At 49.2% G+C, this 15,665-nt stretch overlaps 1 protein-coding gene across 5 annotated transcripts in view; it reads left to right on the forward strand.

Moving 5' to 3' along the window:
- Window positions 1-1,149: 1,149 nt before the first annotated feature.
- Window positions 1,150-15,665, forward strand: part of Synj2 (synaptojanin 2) — a 91,451-nt gene continuing 76,935 nt past the window's right edge. For all 5 annotated transcript variants that reach the window (XM_055615935.1, XM_055615936.1, XM_055615937.1 and 2 more), the window contains exon 1: window positions 1,150-1,424. In XM_055615935.1, the coding sequence (XP_055471910.1) occupies window positions 1,298-1,424 (127 nt within the window). In that variant the 5' untranslated portion in view covers window positions 1,150-1,297. The remainder of the gene's footprint in view (window positions 1,425-15,665) is intronic.

Below are 15,665 nucleotides of genomic sequence, written 5' to 3' on the forward strand. Positions count from 1 at the left end.
AACTGTCTCAAAAAACCAAAAATAAATAAATAAAAATAAAAGTCACATGCTCACGTATGCTTGTATACGACCCTGTCACCAGGGAACACTAATATTATGGTGAGCTCTTGACTTCCTCTCAAAGGAAAAGTGGAGCAAAGGTGAGTTTGAGTTTGCTGAACTTAATGTCACACTGCTTTCACGAGGGGGTAATATCTCCCCCTAACAAGCTGTAGAGAATAAAGCTCCGAAGGCTGGGCATGGCCCACTCCTGTTCTTAGCACAGCAGAATGGGGCAGCAGAGACGAGCACAGCTCTTGGGGTGGCCTGATAGAAACTCGCTGCTGCGGACCTCTGAAGCCATTAGAAAAGGAAGGCAGAACCTCCAAACCCACTCAAAGGGACTCCCAGTTCCATCTGGCTGCACTCTCCCCTCCTTAGCCAGCCAATCCTGACAGGCCCGGACCCCGGGACCACGCCTCGGGTTGCTTGAAGGCTGCAGATCACAAATAAGAACACCCGTGCTGAGAGCCTCAGGTGAGAGAGGCACTGTTCCCCACCAGGGGAGGCCAGGTGCGGCTCCCACAGCTCAAGGCCATGTCTTAAATGGGGAAAGCAGGGTCTGTCTGTCCCATCCCGGCTCTCCCAGACACAAGGCGACCGCAGCCTGTGAACTGAAGTCCCCGGCAGGAGGCAGCATTTAAAGAGTGTGCCAGGCACACACAACACTCAGGGTGAAGGCCGCTTTACGCTTCTGCAGTCCCGCCCGGGAGACTGAGGCACGGGGCTCCAGGGCCCTCGGTGGGAGCAGGGCTGCGCCTGGGAGGGAGCACCGCGCCGGGTAGGAGCGGGAAGTCGGGCAGGCGGCGGCGGCGGGGTTTCCCGCCCCTGCCCGGCCCGCAGCCCCCGGCTGCCCTTATAAGGCTGCGGGAAGCCAGTCGGGGTCCCGGCTCCCGGGGCTCGCAGCCTCCTCTGCGGCGAGGAATGTGTGGAATCTCCCCGGTCCGCGGCCGCCCACCGCGGGGAGGACCGCGCCGGGCGCACCCGCGGGCCGCCAGGAGCGCGCGCCGGCCTCGGGGCCCGCCGTCCCGGTCCCCGCCGTGGGTCGCTCGAGCCTGCCTCGCCGCTGGGGGGAGCGCGGCCGTCGTGGGAGCGGCCGGGTGGCGGCGCCACCTCACCTGCCCCGGGCACCGGCGTCGGAGGAGGAGGAGGCCGGGGAGGAGCCCGCGGCGCCGGAGTCCAGCGCAAAGTGAAACTCCGGGAAGCCGCGCGCCCTCCGGCGGGGCCGCGTCCCGGCTCCCCTCGGCCAGCAGCGGCTATGGCTCTGAGCAAAGGGCTGCGGCTGCTGGCGCGGCTGGACCCCACGGGCCCGGGCAGCGTGCTGCTGGAGGCGCGGGGCCGTGATGACTGCCTGCTCTTCGAGGCCGGCGCGGTGGCCACGCTGGGTGAGTGCTCCCCACGCGGGCGGCGACGCTGAGGAGGGAGGGAATCAGCGAGGGCGAGCGCCTTCGAGGAGACCTGAGGACCGGCGGCGCCTGTTTCCCCCCCGACGGGGCGGGCCCGGGTGGATCGGGGACCGGACCCGCCGGGAGCGCTTGTTCGCGACAGTCCGTGGTGCGGGGGACGCCGGGGAGCTGGCACCCCTGGCTGGGCGAGGCGGGTCTCCTCGTGCGCGTCTGTTCTTGGAGAGCCAGCTGGCTCTGATCCCGCTCCTGATGCTCAGTACTGAAGCCTTGCGTGCTCTGGACACGCAGAGGACGTTGCCCTGAAGAGGGGTCTACCTGGTGCTCCCTCGCTGTGCACCTGTCGAATACACAAAAGGTGCCTTGCCTTGTCTGAAGGGATGGCACGTAGGCACAAAACACTCCAAGAAACGTCGATGGCACCCTTCACTGTCTCTTATAAATACTCAGTCAGAAGCATGAGTAGAACCTGGAAGCCAACATACTCCCTGGTGATTTTATCTTTATGCTGGGCTGTTAGTTGGCGGCAAGCCATTGTATTTCATAGACAGACTTCAGCAGTCTTGAGATTGGTTTTGTGCTGAGGACCGCAGGGACATAATCTTATGCAGCTTTTACAGTTTTGTCCCGTAAACTGGGGCCTAAAGAGGTGAAGACACTTGCTCCAGGCAACACAGTCTTGTGTGTGGCCATTTTGGTGATGTCATACAGTGTATGCCTTCCTGGTATGGACAGCTTCCGGATCCTTCGTTTTGTAATTGACATTTGCAAGAAGGTCTAGGCAGCATAAAGCTAGTGGTTAGACAGGATTGCTAGGATTTTAATGACGAACCTTGGAGGGCAGCCTTAAGACAGTGGGCGTCCAGTTGTCCATCCTCCTGGTATCCCTAGCTAGACAGGATCACTTATAATTTAGGAGGTAACAGATGCAGCAAGTACGCATTTGCAAGGTGCTTTGTGTCTCTAGTCCGTTTTCCACATTTGTATGCAATGACTCCAGCTACACCATGGATTTGTGTGTGTGTGTGTTTGTACGCAAATGTCTTAAAAGGAGCACATCGATTTCCGCTTCCTGGACCACGCCATTAATGTGTAGTTTATCTAGCTGGGTGTGGTGGAGTACAACCCAGGTTCTGGCTATTCGAGGTAGGAGGATCAGTGGGAAGATTGATTGAGCCCGGGAGTTTCATACCAGATGGGGCAATATAACCAGACCTCAAAACATGCAGGCAAATACAGATACAGAAAAAAGCAAATCGCCGGCTTGCTGTCAATCACTTGATTGGGGAAGCAGTATCTCCAGTATTCTGTGTCAAAAGTGGAGAGTCATGGAATAATTCACAGTATTCCAATTTGGGTTCTGTCCTGAAATGTCCAGGTTTGGTCATTTGTCGCAGCCTTGAAAGAAAACCATGGAAATTTCCATTCCACTTTAGATATCTACTTCATAACACATTTATCAGAACTCAGAAATTAATTTCATGATACAAAGCTACTGTGTCATCAAAGAGACTAAAACACCTTTCAGTTGGGCTCCAGCAATACTAAGGGACGTTCATATCCCATGAGAGTGGTTCGAAACCACTTGGAACAGGTGTCTTCCATCAGGCAATCAAGTTTGGCCCACAATGGATTTACATGATGGGTCATACAGCACTTTAGATTTTTACTTTAGAGGTTGTAATAAAAAGAATTGTCACATTCTCAATCCTCTCCACTGTTCTGTACTTCTATCTCTTCACCTCATCATTTGTTTTCAGTAGAGCAGTGGCTAAATTATTTTTTTTTTTTTTTGGGCTCAGTGTTTCTTGGTCAATGAAGTGAAACTTTTTACTTGTTTTTAAAGAAATGGTAGCATTTGCTGATAATGTCCTGAGAGGATTACAAGAGAGCCTTTGTTACGAGAGTTATTGCTTAGCACTTTTAAAACAACCCAAATGCTTCACTGTTGGATGGAATAACTGAAGTCTCCACCTGTCCCCAGGGCCAGCTAGCTGTGCTACTTTCTTTTCCTTGACCTTTCCCCCCATGGAATAGGACTGGAGGGGTGCCTCAGTGCTCAAGAATAAAAGCTGCTCTTCCAGAGGACTAGAGCCGGGTTCCCAGCAACTATGAGGCTGTCCAAAATGGGCTGTACCTCCTGTCCCTGGGGATCTGGTGCTCTTTTCTAGCCTCTGAGGTCAGCAAGCACAGGTGGTGTAAATGTGTATATTCAGGGAGAACACCCACATACAGAACATAAAAATGAATCTGTGTCTCATAGCCCAGGCTGGCCTAGAACTCTCGGAGAGCCACCTGCCCCTACCTCCCAAGAGTTGGAATGAAAGGAGTGTGCCACCACACTCATGTAATATTTTTAACTTTTTTTAAATTTTATGTTCGTTGGTGTTCTCCTACATTCATGTCTGTGCACCGCATGCGTGCAGTGCTTGAGGAAGCCGTTAGAGTGAGTTGGATCCCTGGAACGGGAGTTATGCATAGCTGTGGGTCACCATGTGGATGCTGAGAATCAAACCTGAGCCAACTCTCTGCCTCCCCTCACCCCAAATAAATAAGGAAGGAAGGAAGGAAGGAAGGAAAGAAGGAAGGAAGGAAGGAAGGTGCATGAGTGGTGGCGGCCGTGGGGGGGGGAGGCAGAGAGGCAATGCGAAGACAGCACATTTGTGGCATTCTAATCCTGATTCCTCACAGGCAAGGGCCGTGGCAGCCTGCTGTGTCTCTTGGGCAGTGGTTTCCTAGGCTGGGTGTTCCCACTGAGTCTAAATTTCGAGCCTAATGGAATACAGATTCCTGCCTTGTGGGGAATGGTCTTCCTTCCCTGGCCTCTGTGTTCTTCTAAATTCTGCCCAGACTTTTACTGGGCGTGATTGGCGGCTTCCATGAGGGAGCCAACAGCTATGCGTTCAACTCTCCCACACCGTGTGGGAGCGCCTCCCTAGCACATGTCCTACTGGAGGCGCCATCTTGAGAAGTACCTCGGATTCAGTGGCCGCGCACTGCCTCAGAGTTTCCAGGTAATTTGGAAAGACAGGGTCTTGGATTGGACACTGCATTTAAGGAATGCTGATGATGAATGATTGTTGAGGGAAGAAGTCTGTAAGCTTGAGGGAAGAAGTCTGTAAGCTGCCCTCACCTGTTCTAAACCATCCTCCTCTTCCAAGATGACCTTTGCTGATGGTCTTCACAGGAGACCATCTTGCCTGCTGGCAGGAGGCTTGTTGAAGGAGTAATTTCAAAGTCCTGTTTTTAAAGACTTGAGTGAAGAATCTTTTTTTCCTTTTTCTTTTCTTTTTTTATTTTTTATATTAATTACAGTTTATTTACTTTGTATCCCATCTGTTGCCACCTCCCTCATTCCCTCTCAATCCCACCCTTCCTCCCTCATCTCCTCCCTGCCCCTCTCTAAGTCCACTGATAGTGGAGGTCCTCCTCCCATTTTCCATCTGACTGTAGCTTATCAGGTCTCATCAGAACTGGCTGAAATGTCCTCCTCTGTGGCCTAGCAAGGCTGCTCCTCCCTCAGGGGTGGGGAGAGGTCAGAGAGCCCACCACTGAGTTCATGTCAGAGACAGTCTCTGTTCCCCTTACTAGAGGAGCCCACTTGGATGCTGAGCTGCCATGGGCTACATCTGAACAGGGATTCTAGGTTATATCCATACATGGTCCTTGGTTGGAGAATCAGTCTCAGAAAAGACCCCTGTGCCCAGATATATTTGGTCCTTGTGGTACTTCTGTCCTCTCCAGGTCTTACTAACTCCCCCTTCTTTCATATGATTCCCTGAACTCTGCCCAGGGTTTGGTTATGAGTCTCAGCATCTGCTTTGATACACTGCTAAGTAGAGTGTTTCAGAGGTCCTCTATGGTAGGCTCCTGTCCTGTTTCTTGTCTTCTCCTACTTCCAATGTCCATCTTTGTCATCATCAATGCCCATTTGTCTTTCTTAAGTGAGGGTTGATCATCCTACCCTGGGACATCCTTCTTGTTTATCTTCTTTAGGTGAACAGATTTTAGTATGTTTATCTATCTTATACATCTAGTATCCACTTATAAGTGAGTATATACCATGTGTGTCTTTCTGCATCCTCACTCAGGATGATCTTTTGTAGATCCCACCATTGGCCTCCAAGTTTCATGATTTCCTTGTTTTTTAATTGCTGTGTAGTATTCCATTGTGTAAATGTACCACAATTTCTGTATCCATTCCTCCGTTGAGGGACATCGGGGTTGTTTCCAGGTTCTGGCTATTACGAATAAAGCTGCTACAAACATGGTTGAACAAATGTTCTTGTTGTGTACTTGAGCATATTTTTGGATATATGCCTAGGAGTGGTATAGCTGGATCTTGAGGAAGCACTATTTTCTAATTGTCTGAGAAAGCAAGTGAAGAATATTTTATGTGGATCAGTGATAATAGATCTTTGTAGCATATAGATGTTCTGTCCTTGAGTGCTGGGTCACAGCACCTGCTGTCTTCTGTGTATGTCTCTTTTAGACTCAGGGTAGACTCCTTAAATACATTGGTCCTCGGTGGACTTCAGTGGCTTTCAGACTGAGTGCTGGCACATTAATAAAGCTCCTGGTTTTCTAAACAGTCCCCAGGAAGGGCAGCTGGGAAGCACCTGGGTTTGCTGACTGAAACTCCATCCCCTACTCCTCTAGCCTTGTCCCTGTTGATGGATGGGTCCAGGAGAGGCAGGGGAGGAGGCTTGAGAGGCTTAAATAGTTGGGGAATGCTCCTAAATTTCTTGGGTTTCCTAGGGAACGGTGGTGCTTGAACAGCTGGCTTCCTGACTAGCCTAGCTGCTGTGTTGATATAGACGCCATAGCCATGCTTGGTTTGAATTAGTAAGGAGGCCAGGAGCCCAGACAGGCTACTTTAGAACTGTTCAATTTCTCAGGCTCTGTAGCCAAAATTTCTAAGATCATCACAGAGACCATTAAGGGGCCATTGTATAGATTCTCCAGAACAGAGGTGGAAACAGGAAGGTACTGACTTGGGTGATTTGAGCACTTTGCCAGGGTCACTGCAGCTGATGGGCCCCACATTCCTGTATGTGGACCCTCAGAGCAGGTTTTCTCTGTACCCTACATATTGAGATAAAAACTAGGTAAGCATGTCTCTTCCTTTTGCAAAGCCTTCTTTATTTCAGTTCTCACTAAGCTCTCATTGCTACAGTGTTGCTCAAAATTTCGTTTTTAACTTTTATTGTGAAAATGTTCAAACATACAGAGAAATAGAGGGGGGAATAAACCTTTACGAACTTATCTGTAGTATCGGTGATTATCAATATTTTGATAAATTAATATTTTCCATCCACCCCTGTGGATAAAAAGAACCTTCTAAAATTTAATTTGTTCTATGCCGAGAGAGATTTTACTTTTCTCCCATTGACTCTTTCTCTTATTTCCATTCAGTTTGTTTAATTTTGCCACAAATTTAAAAAAATTAGACATGTTTATGGGGACAAAGTGATGTTATGATGCATGCAATGGCTTATACAGTGTGGAATGACTGAATTAAGATGCTTATGTGCATCTCAAATACAGTTGTTTTATGATGAATTTCAATTTACTCTCTGAGCCATTTTGAAATGTTCAGTACACTGTTACTAAATGTAGTCACGTACAGTCTATGTAAGTTCATAATCAGCTCAACAGATTTCCACAGTAAAAAGGGTGTGAGTGGATTCTGGCCACTGGGGAGTCAACGATCCTTAACTGAGGAATCCCTGCTCTCCTTAGGGCTCATTGGTGAGGTCAGGAGGAGACCCCTTTATTAGAACTAGCCAAGAGGCCCTACCCACTAGCCTCTGTGCCTGCCCTTCTGGATACGCCTGCTCCCCAGAACCCTGCAGCTTGCCGTGCGAATTACCCAGCCTGTTTCCTGCTGCAGAGAGGGACTCCCTCCAAAGGCCCCCAACTGATTAGGCCATAGAAGTACCTACCAGAGACCCCTAGGACTGGGGTGAGGGTAGGTGAGATGGAGCCGAGGGTGGCTGGGCATCTGCCGTGACCCCTAGCAGGGACAGAACACCAACATGGGAGGCAGTGGAAGATAAGGGGCAGTTCTGCCTGTTAGCCACATTTTAGATTTGGCTCTCTGGTTATTCACGGGGATACGCTGCTCAAAGTAGGAGGACAAAATGTGTTTTGTTCACGTTTGATAGTTTGATTAAAATATAGAAACAGTTCAACATAGGAGGGGCAGATGTCCATGGTCCTCTGACCCTAGGCTCTACAGACCGCCAGGCTGGCCGCCTTTGGGCGCCTGTGCCAGTCTGTGGGCCGTGACCTACTTCTGGAGAGTATCTAGGGTGCTTAGTTTCCCCTCTGTGATTTTTTTTTTTTTTTTTTTTTTTTTTTTTTTTAGCTGCTCAGTGTCTACAGCCTTGCCAAATGAGGACAGAGACCATTTTCCCCCTGCTTGAACTGTCTTTCAAGCCCCAGATAAGCTGATCCAAGCCAGACTTGGGAACTAGGTTGGAGTCCCTTGACATTTCTGAGTGGGCTGTGTGGGGTGGTGGCCAACTAAGAGACAAAATCAAATCAGTTCAGGTCTGAAAGCTGGATGCTTCGGAGTGTCTTCCGGAGGACACAGGGCCGTCTGCAGCAGGCAGGCTGGCTCCATCCTCAGTCCAGAACAGCCCGGCTAAGGGCACGGCCCATTTTTAAGGCCTTATTGGAAGGGCCTCACCTCACTCTGACTCATTCTTTCTTTAAGAAAATGTAGACAAGTGAATGAAAATCTCAAAAGTATTCAAGGCCTTGACCCAGAACTCTGCCTGTAGCATTTATGTCAGGAAATATTCATAGATGAGAAGCTTGTTTTGCTCCAAGGAGGTTTGTTGCAAGTTGGCTTGGGGTTTTTTACGAGTTAAATAAGCTTTGGTTCAACTTGATAAAAGCTGGCTAGCACTGATGATATGAGTCGGATGCCATTCTAAGTGGTTTACATATATCAATTTATTTCATACTCAGAATGAGGCAGATGCTAGTAAGGTCTATTTTATACTTAGAGAAACTGAGGCACAGAGAGGCATAAGAACTTGTCTGAGGTTCCACTTCTAGTTAGTGGTAGGACTTTGAGATGTATAAGACCCACCCCAGAGGCTAACATGTCTGGGAAAATGCCATTCTTACTATTAAAAAAGCAAATATATATTTGAAAAAAGACTCGCTTTGTCCGTTTGTCCTGCAGGCCTGCTGTTGAGTGTATTCACCACACAGTCCATCCTATTGGAGCTGGTTTCATCTGACATACTCTTTTCAGAAGAGGCTCCTGTTTGGACAGAAGCCACCTATTTCTTGAGCAGAGTGGGCATTACTAAAGGCAAACCTGATGCTTACTCGGAGGAGTCTATGTGCTTCAAGCCTGCATACCTTGGGGATAGAGCAGAGCCCCAGCTCTGGTGTTCTTTCCTGTGGGATAGGAAAGAATACTGCATGGACAGCCCAATGCAGTATCCAGGTGAAAAGCACGGTCTCCCCACTGTGGTGGTTTGAATGAGAATGGGCCCCCAGTCTCATAGGTTTGAGTGCTTAGTCTCCAGTTGGTGGAACTATTTGGGAAGGATTAGGATGTAATGGCCTCTTTAAAGGAGCTGTGTGTCTCCCCAGGGGTGGACCTGGAGATTTCAAAAGCAGCACTTGCTCTTTCTGCCTGCAGATCAGGATGTAAGCTCTTGGCTAGTGCTCCTGGACTCACCCTCCGAAATATTAGCAAGCTCCCAACTAAATACCAAGGCTATGGTGTGTCATCACAGCAATAGAACAGTAGCTAAGACATCCAGGAAGAGGACATGCTATCACCTCAGGCTCCCCAAAGGCACTTCTGGGCACGTGAGGACTGTTACAGATGAGAGGTGGAGCTGGCCCATCCCAAGCTCTGGATTTGAGTCAGAGGTTCCTAAGCATGGTAGACACTGAGAAAGCTGTGTCTGCTCCCTCCTCTCCCTGCTCAGCCTGTTCTGGGAGTAGGACGTTCTGCCAGGCAGGTGTTCAGAACTGTGCTGTGCACAGAGGCGGTGCTGGGCAGGCACGGACATCTTTGCCAAGATTTGTGTGGGAAGGCTAGGTGCACCTGGTAGGTCACCCTTGTCTGTGCTTATGACATACGGGGCTGGCAGGGTGCTGCTTGCTCCTGAAGTTTCCTGGTTTAACCAATGCTTTGGAACAGGATCCTCTGGGAGCACGTTCGCCTCAGAGGATGGTGGCAACTTATTCTGGTGGCCTGGATGACCCAGGGTACAGGAACATGTCTTGAAGTATGAACACAGAGATCTGAGCTTAACCTGAAAGCAGCTTTTTTTTAGGAAAATGGTATTCCCTAGTGAGATCTGCCATGTCAGGGAGCTGGTGCTCTTCTCCCTGTCTCTGTGCACACTCTGCTATGCCTTCAACCCCCAAAGGATGATGGCCATCTCCCCTGCCCTCCTGAACCCCATGCCCAGCATTCAGGCAAGTGTAACACTCGTTTTTAAACTCTATTGTATTTGGGTTTCCTTATAGACTCTCCTTTCAACTCCCCAACCCTACATAGGACAGAAAAGGTTAGTGGGGGGGGGGGGAGTGCAGACCCCTTTACTTCCCCCAGCTGTTTAGAGTCAGTGGGTTCTTTAGGGCTCTAGACCAGTTTCCATCAACAGCAGATGCACCCAGCAGTCTCCCCTGAGCTGCTGTGTTGAAATGTTTCTCTCCGTCTGTCTCCATCTGTCTGCTCCAAACCACCACACCATTCATCTCTGATCCCTCCAAACTGCCATGCCACACACAAAGATGCCACGCCACGCCACACTATGCCACACTTTCTCTTTCTGGGCTCTCATATCTATATCCTCAGAGCCCTAGACTGTGCCTCTCTTGTGCCATACACGGCAGGCTATTACCAGATCACACCCCTCAGGAGAAAATGATCGGCTGTGGACATACTACAGCCCAACTAAAATCTCACACTTGGGATTAAAACAAAAACATATTTACATAACTGAGTTTACAAAGAAACCAAAACTTCCGTTAGGCAAGCTCCTGTTTTGTCCCCAGATCACGCCTGCTTTAGGTGAAGCTGAGAACAGGGCCCCTCCTGGCTGCTCTTGGGGAGGCTCAGAGCCACACATTCCTGCTGCTTTGAGGCTGCCATGCACTTTGTCAGTGGAGGAGCTGCATCATTTGTAGCATGTCTCAGGCCCAGGCTAGCCCATTGTCCTTCCTGTGGAGATGAAGCTAAGGACCCAGATGGCCAGGAGCCTGGCACTAGCGAGCACTCCTCCCTCCTATCAGGGCTGCCTCTCTGTGAGGGCAGAATGCAGGAGACTGTACTGATGATTCGGATTGTTGGAAGTCATCTTGGCCCAGAGAAATAAAACCATGATTGGCCTCCTATCCCCTCAGCAAACCCCTCTCTCATCGTCTTGTTGTCCCATCAGTAGTCAACAGCAGAGAAAGAGGTGGCTGCTCCACTCGGGAAAAACTGACCTTTGAGAGGCAGCCATGATGTGGGGTACCTGCTTTGCTATTTTGGTGTGGCCTTCTGGTCAACTACACAGATGCCTTTTCTGCCTGAGAGGAAGCATATGCTCAGCTAGAAGCAAATGCCATAGCTGTGGGTCCTTTACAACTGCCCGCCTGGTTTCCTGCATCTGGAACTTGGTGTACTGTTTTTAGGGAAAGTGATGGCTGTTGTGACCACAGGGACCAGCTAAGGGGACAGCTTAGCCTTCAGGGTTGCCTCTCGCCCCTTCTCTGCTAGGCATAAACCAGCAAGACTGGTACAGCAGTGTTGCAAAACCCTGATTCTCCATCCACACCTCCTGGGGATCTTAAAATACAGTGTCTGCCTGAGTGGCGAGTCAGAGTGTGAGGGCTGTTAATCTGTTTCTCACCAACACTCAGGTGGTGCTGGTCCATGGATCACACTTTAAGTAGTGAGGCTTTTTTCCAGTCACTAGTTTAAGAAAGGAAACCTGAATTAGTCCTTTGCCTCCTTATGCCAGTTTTTCCCTCAGGGAAGTTAATTAATCCTTCTACAGTTCAGAATGGAGATCTGGAAGCAAGGGATTACAGCGGGCCTCGTCTCTCCTGTACTGAGATTCCATTTGTCTTTTTTTTTTTTTTTTTTTTAAGATTTATTTCTCTGTATGTGTGCATGTTCATGCTCCTTGTGTGTGGATGCCCCCTGAGGTCAAAAGAAGGTGTCAGGACCCCTGGAGAAGGCTCGCTGGCCCACTCTTGCTGCTGAGCCATCTCTCCAGCCCTGCCTTTTAAAAACTCTTACACAGCAAGTATAAGTACTGTCAGTATTCTACTCCTCCTAAAGTTTAAACTACTCAGAATCTGACTCTTGAGAGAAGGGATCTGGCAAGGGACCATCTAGTTGGGCTTTTGAGATCTGAGCTAACCCTGGACGGCTGCTGTGATTTTCATTTTCATTCTGGGTTGCTTCTGCTGAGAATATGTCCTTGATCCCACAACTAACAAAAACCTTAAGGCCATAGCGAGGCTGGTGGTGGCACACACCTGCAATGGCAGAAGTAGAATTCTGAGCCAGAAGTGTTTTGCATGTGTGTGTGCCCAGCCTGGTCTGCCGTTTATTACATAGGCTGGCCTGGAGTTCTAACCTACAACAGGACTTTTTTTTTTTTTTGGTGCTCAAGCGCTTGAACATGCTAGCAAACACCGCCACTAAGCTATAGCCAGAGTCCTCTATCGGAGGAGACCCCAGGAAGTCTCAGTGATAACTTACAGAGGCACCCAGGCTTTCTGCAGGGCTTATGAGGTTCCATGAGCCTGGAGACCCCCTCCCTTTCCCTTTCCCTTTCCCTTCCCCCTCCTCACTTCCCTCTCCCTTTCCTTTCTCTTCCTCCTCTTCTCTCTTCCTTCCCTTCCTCCTTCTTTCCCTTCCCCTTTCCTTCCCTCTCCTTTACCCCTTTCTTCCCCCTTCCTTCCATTTCCTTTCCTCCTCTCTTCCCCCTTCCTTTCCTTTCCCCCTCAAACTTCCCCTCTGATGTAAGTCTGTGCTTGGATCTCTCTAGGCTCCTCTTTCCTAATTCACACAGTGGCTCCCAGCCACTTGCAGAGCTGAATCCAGCTGCTCTCATTCCTCCTTCCTTCCCTCCTTTTCTCTGTCCCTCCTGTGCATTCCCACCACTGCTTTCCCTGAACGATGCGTGTGAGAGACAAGTACTCCAGCCTGAGCTCCACCCCCAGCCCTCTGATGCGATTTTAAAGCCATAGTGGAAATGTGTCCATAGCTCTGAAACATTATCAAGCTGCATAAACCAAATGTAAAATGAAGAACAGTTACTGTCTGGTCTGTGCCAACAATGGCCCAGACGCAGAGGGTTTCTGAGTGTGCATCTTTGCTGTTAGGAAAGGTAGGCTACCAAGAGCTGAATGGAAGATGCCTTCAAAGAACAGATAGGCTCAGAAGAAAGAGTTGAGGGTGTTTGCTCAAGAAGGCTGTGCTTTGGAGGTGTCCTAGACTGTTCTTTACTTCCTGGCTGTCTTCTGTCTCCCGAACAGTCCCAGGAACTTAAGGTGTACTTTAAGGTGTTGATGTCCATCTTGGACACCCAGAAACTCTAAAATCTGGTCCTGAGGTGCCTGGGAGTAAAAAGCCTGGGAGTCTGAGCTTCTTGGACTCCTCCAGGAGACGGGTGGACAGGCAGACATGTGAGTGTGCTGGAGGTCAAGTCAGATCACCTGAGAAGACAGCCTCAGTGAGAGACTGCTCAGATCAGGCTGGCCTGCAGATTGTTCTGGGCTCGGGGCAGTGAGGTGGGAAGGCCCCCCTCCTGTGGGTGGCAGCATAGGGGATCCAGGATTGGAGGAGTGGAGAGAGTAAGCCCAGCCCCAGAAGCATGAACTCCTCTCTGCTCTTGGCTGCGGCTGTGATGCGAACAGCTGCTTCAAGTTTGTGCCTCGAAATCCCAGAAATGATGGACTGTAACTTAGAATTGTGAGCAGAATAAACTCTAAAAGTTGCTTTTATCTCGGTGTGTTTTATCACAGCAATTTGCAGTTTAACTGGGATGGTGGATAACCCTCAGAGCTGTGAGATAAGCTAGCTGGGTGATGCTGGTTCCCTAGGCCAGGTGAGCTCATAAACTGGCCTCTTTTCAGTGTCAACAGATAAAACTCCCGTTTGCCCTCATTTGTCAACTAGAGGATCCAGTAGGAAGAGGATTCCTCCCCTTGCAGTTCCCGAGAAACAGCTGAAGCTGTGACCTATGGGAAGCAAGCCATGTTCTTAGGAAATTCAAACAGGAGTTCTCTTAATAGTCGGGACTCGTCCCACACAAACTTGCCCTTCCCTGAGTCTTCTCTTTCCATGCAATCCTTTGTTACCAAAAGCAGATAGACATCGAGATTACTCTTTTTTTTTTCCAGCCCTAGCCTCCAGCCACAAGTCCTACCATTAAAGTAGACTATACATTAGACTATAAATTATAGGGTGCCTTTCCTTGCTTCCATCACCTTGAGAGTCCAGCCACTAAACACTCTTGTTCTCTCCTGGACTGTGTGGCAGCTTCCTAATGGTGCTAGCAGCTGCTGCTCCCTTGTCATCCCCCTGATCACTCATTCCCCTTGTCCACACAGTGGCCCTGCAGAGCCTGCAAGACCCTTCCACTTTTCCTCCCACTTCTCCACCCTTCCCACTTTTCCTTCCTGGGCTCCTGCCTCCAAAGCTCTTGCTGTTCCCGCTGCGTGCAGTACCTTTCTCCCGTGTTCACCTTGCTGTCTCTGCCTTACAAGGCTCAGCATTGTAACTTCAGTCCCTGACCACGCTTAGCCGGGGCGAATGTGGTTCCACATACCAATGTCTGCACCTACTTTCCTTTCTTTGTAGCGCTGATCAGGGAAGTGACCTCTTCATGTATTTGCTTATGTGTCTTCTGCTTTGCATGACCACAATGCAGTCTTCTGGATGTTCTGGTTGGAACTCCGTCCTCTTAAAGGTATGCTGCTGTCCCAGCCTCTGGTGCCTATATACTGGGTTTTGTTTAGAAGTTGTGTCTTTGCAAAGCTGATTAAGTTGTAACTTGAGCCAGGCTTGGTGGTGCACGCCTTTAATCCCAGCACTCTGGAGATAGAGACAAGTGAATCTCTGTGAGTTTGAGGCCAGCCAGGGCTACATAGTGAGACTCTTCTACAAAACAAAACATATAACTTAAGATGAAGTCACATCAGAGTACATTGGGCTGGTCATCCAGTGTGATTGCTGTCTGTGAGAAGGAAGGTCTCCTTCAACTCCCATGTGTTTTCAATACTGTGTGGAGACAGATATACAAAGGAGAGGCAACCATATGCAGGAAGGGTCAGAGGTCAGAATGGTGCTGTCATAAGGCCCTTTCCACATCTCTTTTGGACTGCCAGCCTCCAGAGCTGTGAGGGAGTAAATACCCATTATTTATAGACCCTACCCTGAGTAAATGCTGTTGCTATAGCCCCAGGAAACAGGCCTAGGGCATCATGTGTCTTACTCAGTACAGTCTTGGTGTGGGAGAGGCCCTTCACCACTGTTGGATGGTGAAGGAGAGAACTAGGCCAGGAGGTTTGAAAATGATGAATAACTGTCAAGTCTACCAGGCAAAAATACATTTATAAAGTTCAACAATGATCTATGCCATCAACACAGAGCAGTGTGACAGAGGCCTGTACTGGCTACTTTTTGTTGCTATGATTAAAAACTATGACCAAGGCTACTTATGTATTCTTTCTTGGGTTTATGATTTCAGAGAGAGTCTTCAATGATAGGGGAGTAGGCGTGGCAGCAGATGTCTTGAGCAGGAAGTTGATAGATCACATTTCCATTCATAAGCAGGAAGCAGAGAACAAACTGGAAGTGGGTATATGTCCTACACCCCAGTGGTATATGTCTTCCAGAAAGAATCTACCCCTTAACGATTCCTTAACATCCCCAGATGGCACCACTGGCTGGGACCAAGTGTTCAAACTCCTGATGAATGGGTTCCTTCAGTTTATTAAAAAGGTACCTGCCCATCTGGTCTGGGGAGAGGGCTCATTCGATTATTTGGTAAAGTGACCTGAGTACAGAGACCCAGTGTATTGGGAGTTTTGGTTTCTTTAAAAACACATTTATGTTATGTAAATTATGTCTTTGTTTTAATCCCAAGTGTGGGATATGGGGCTGCTTTTAGGTTTTCCACCTCTGTTAACTATGATCACTTCGTGCGGCCTCAGAGAGGGGCACGATCTTTGCCAGCT

This window comes from Psammomys obesus, unplaced genomic scaffold, assembly GCF_907164565.1.
Source record: "Psammomys obesus unplaced genomic scaffold, mPsaObe1.curated_primary_1811, whole genome shotgun sequence".
Classification (NCBI taxonomy): domain Eukaryota; kingdom Metazoa; phylum Chordata; class Mammalia; order Rodentia; family Muridae; genus Psammomys; species Psammomys obesus.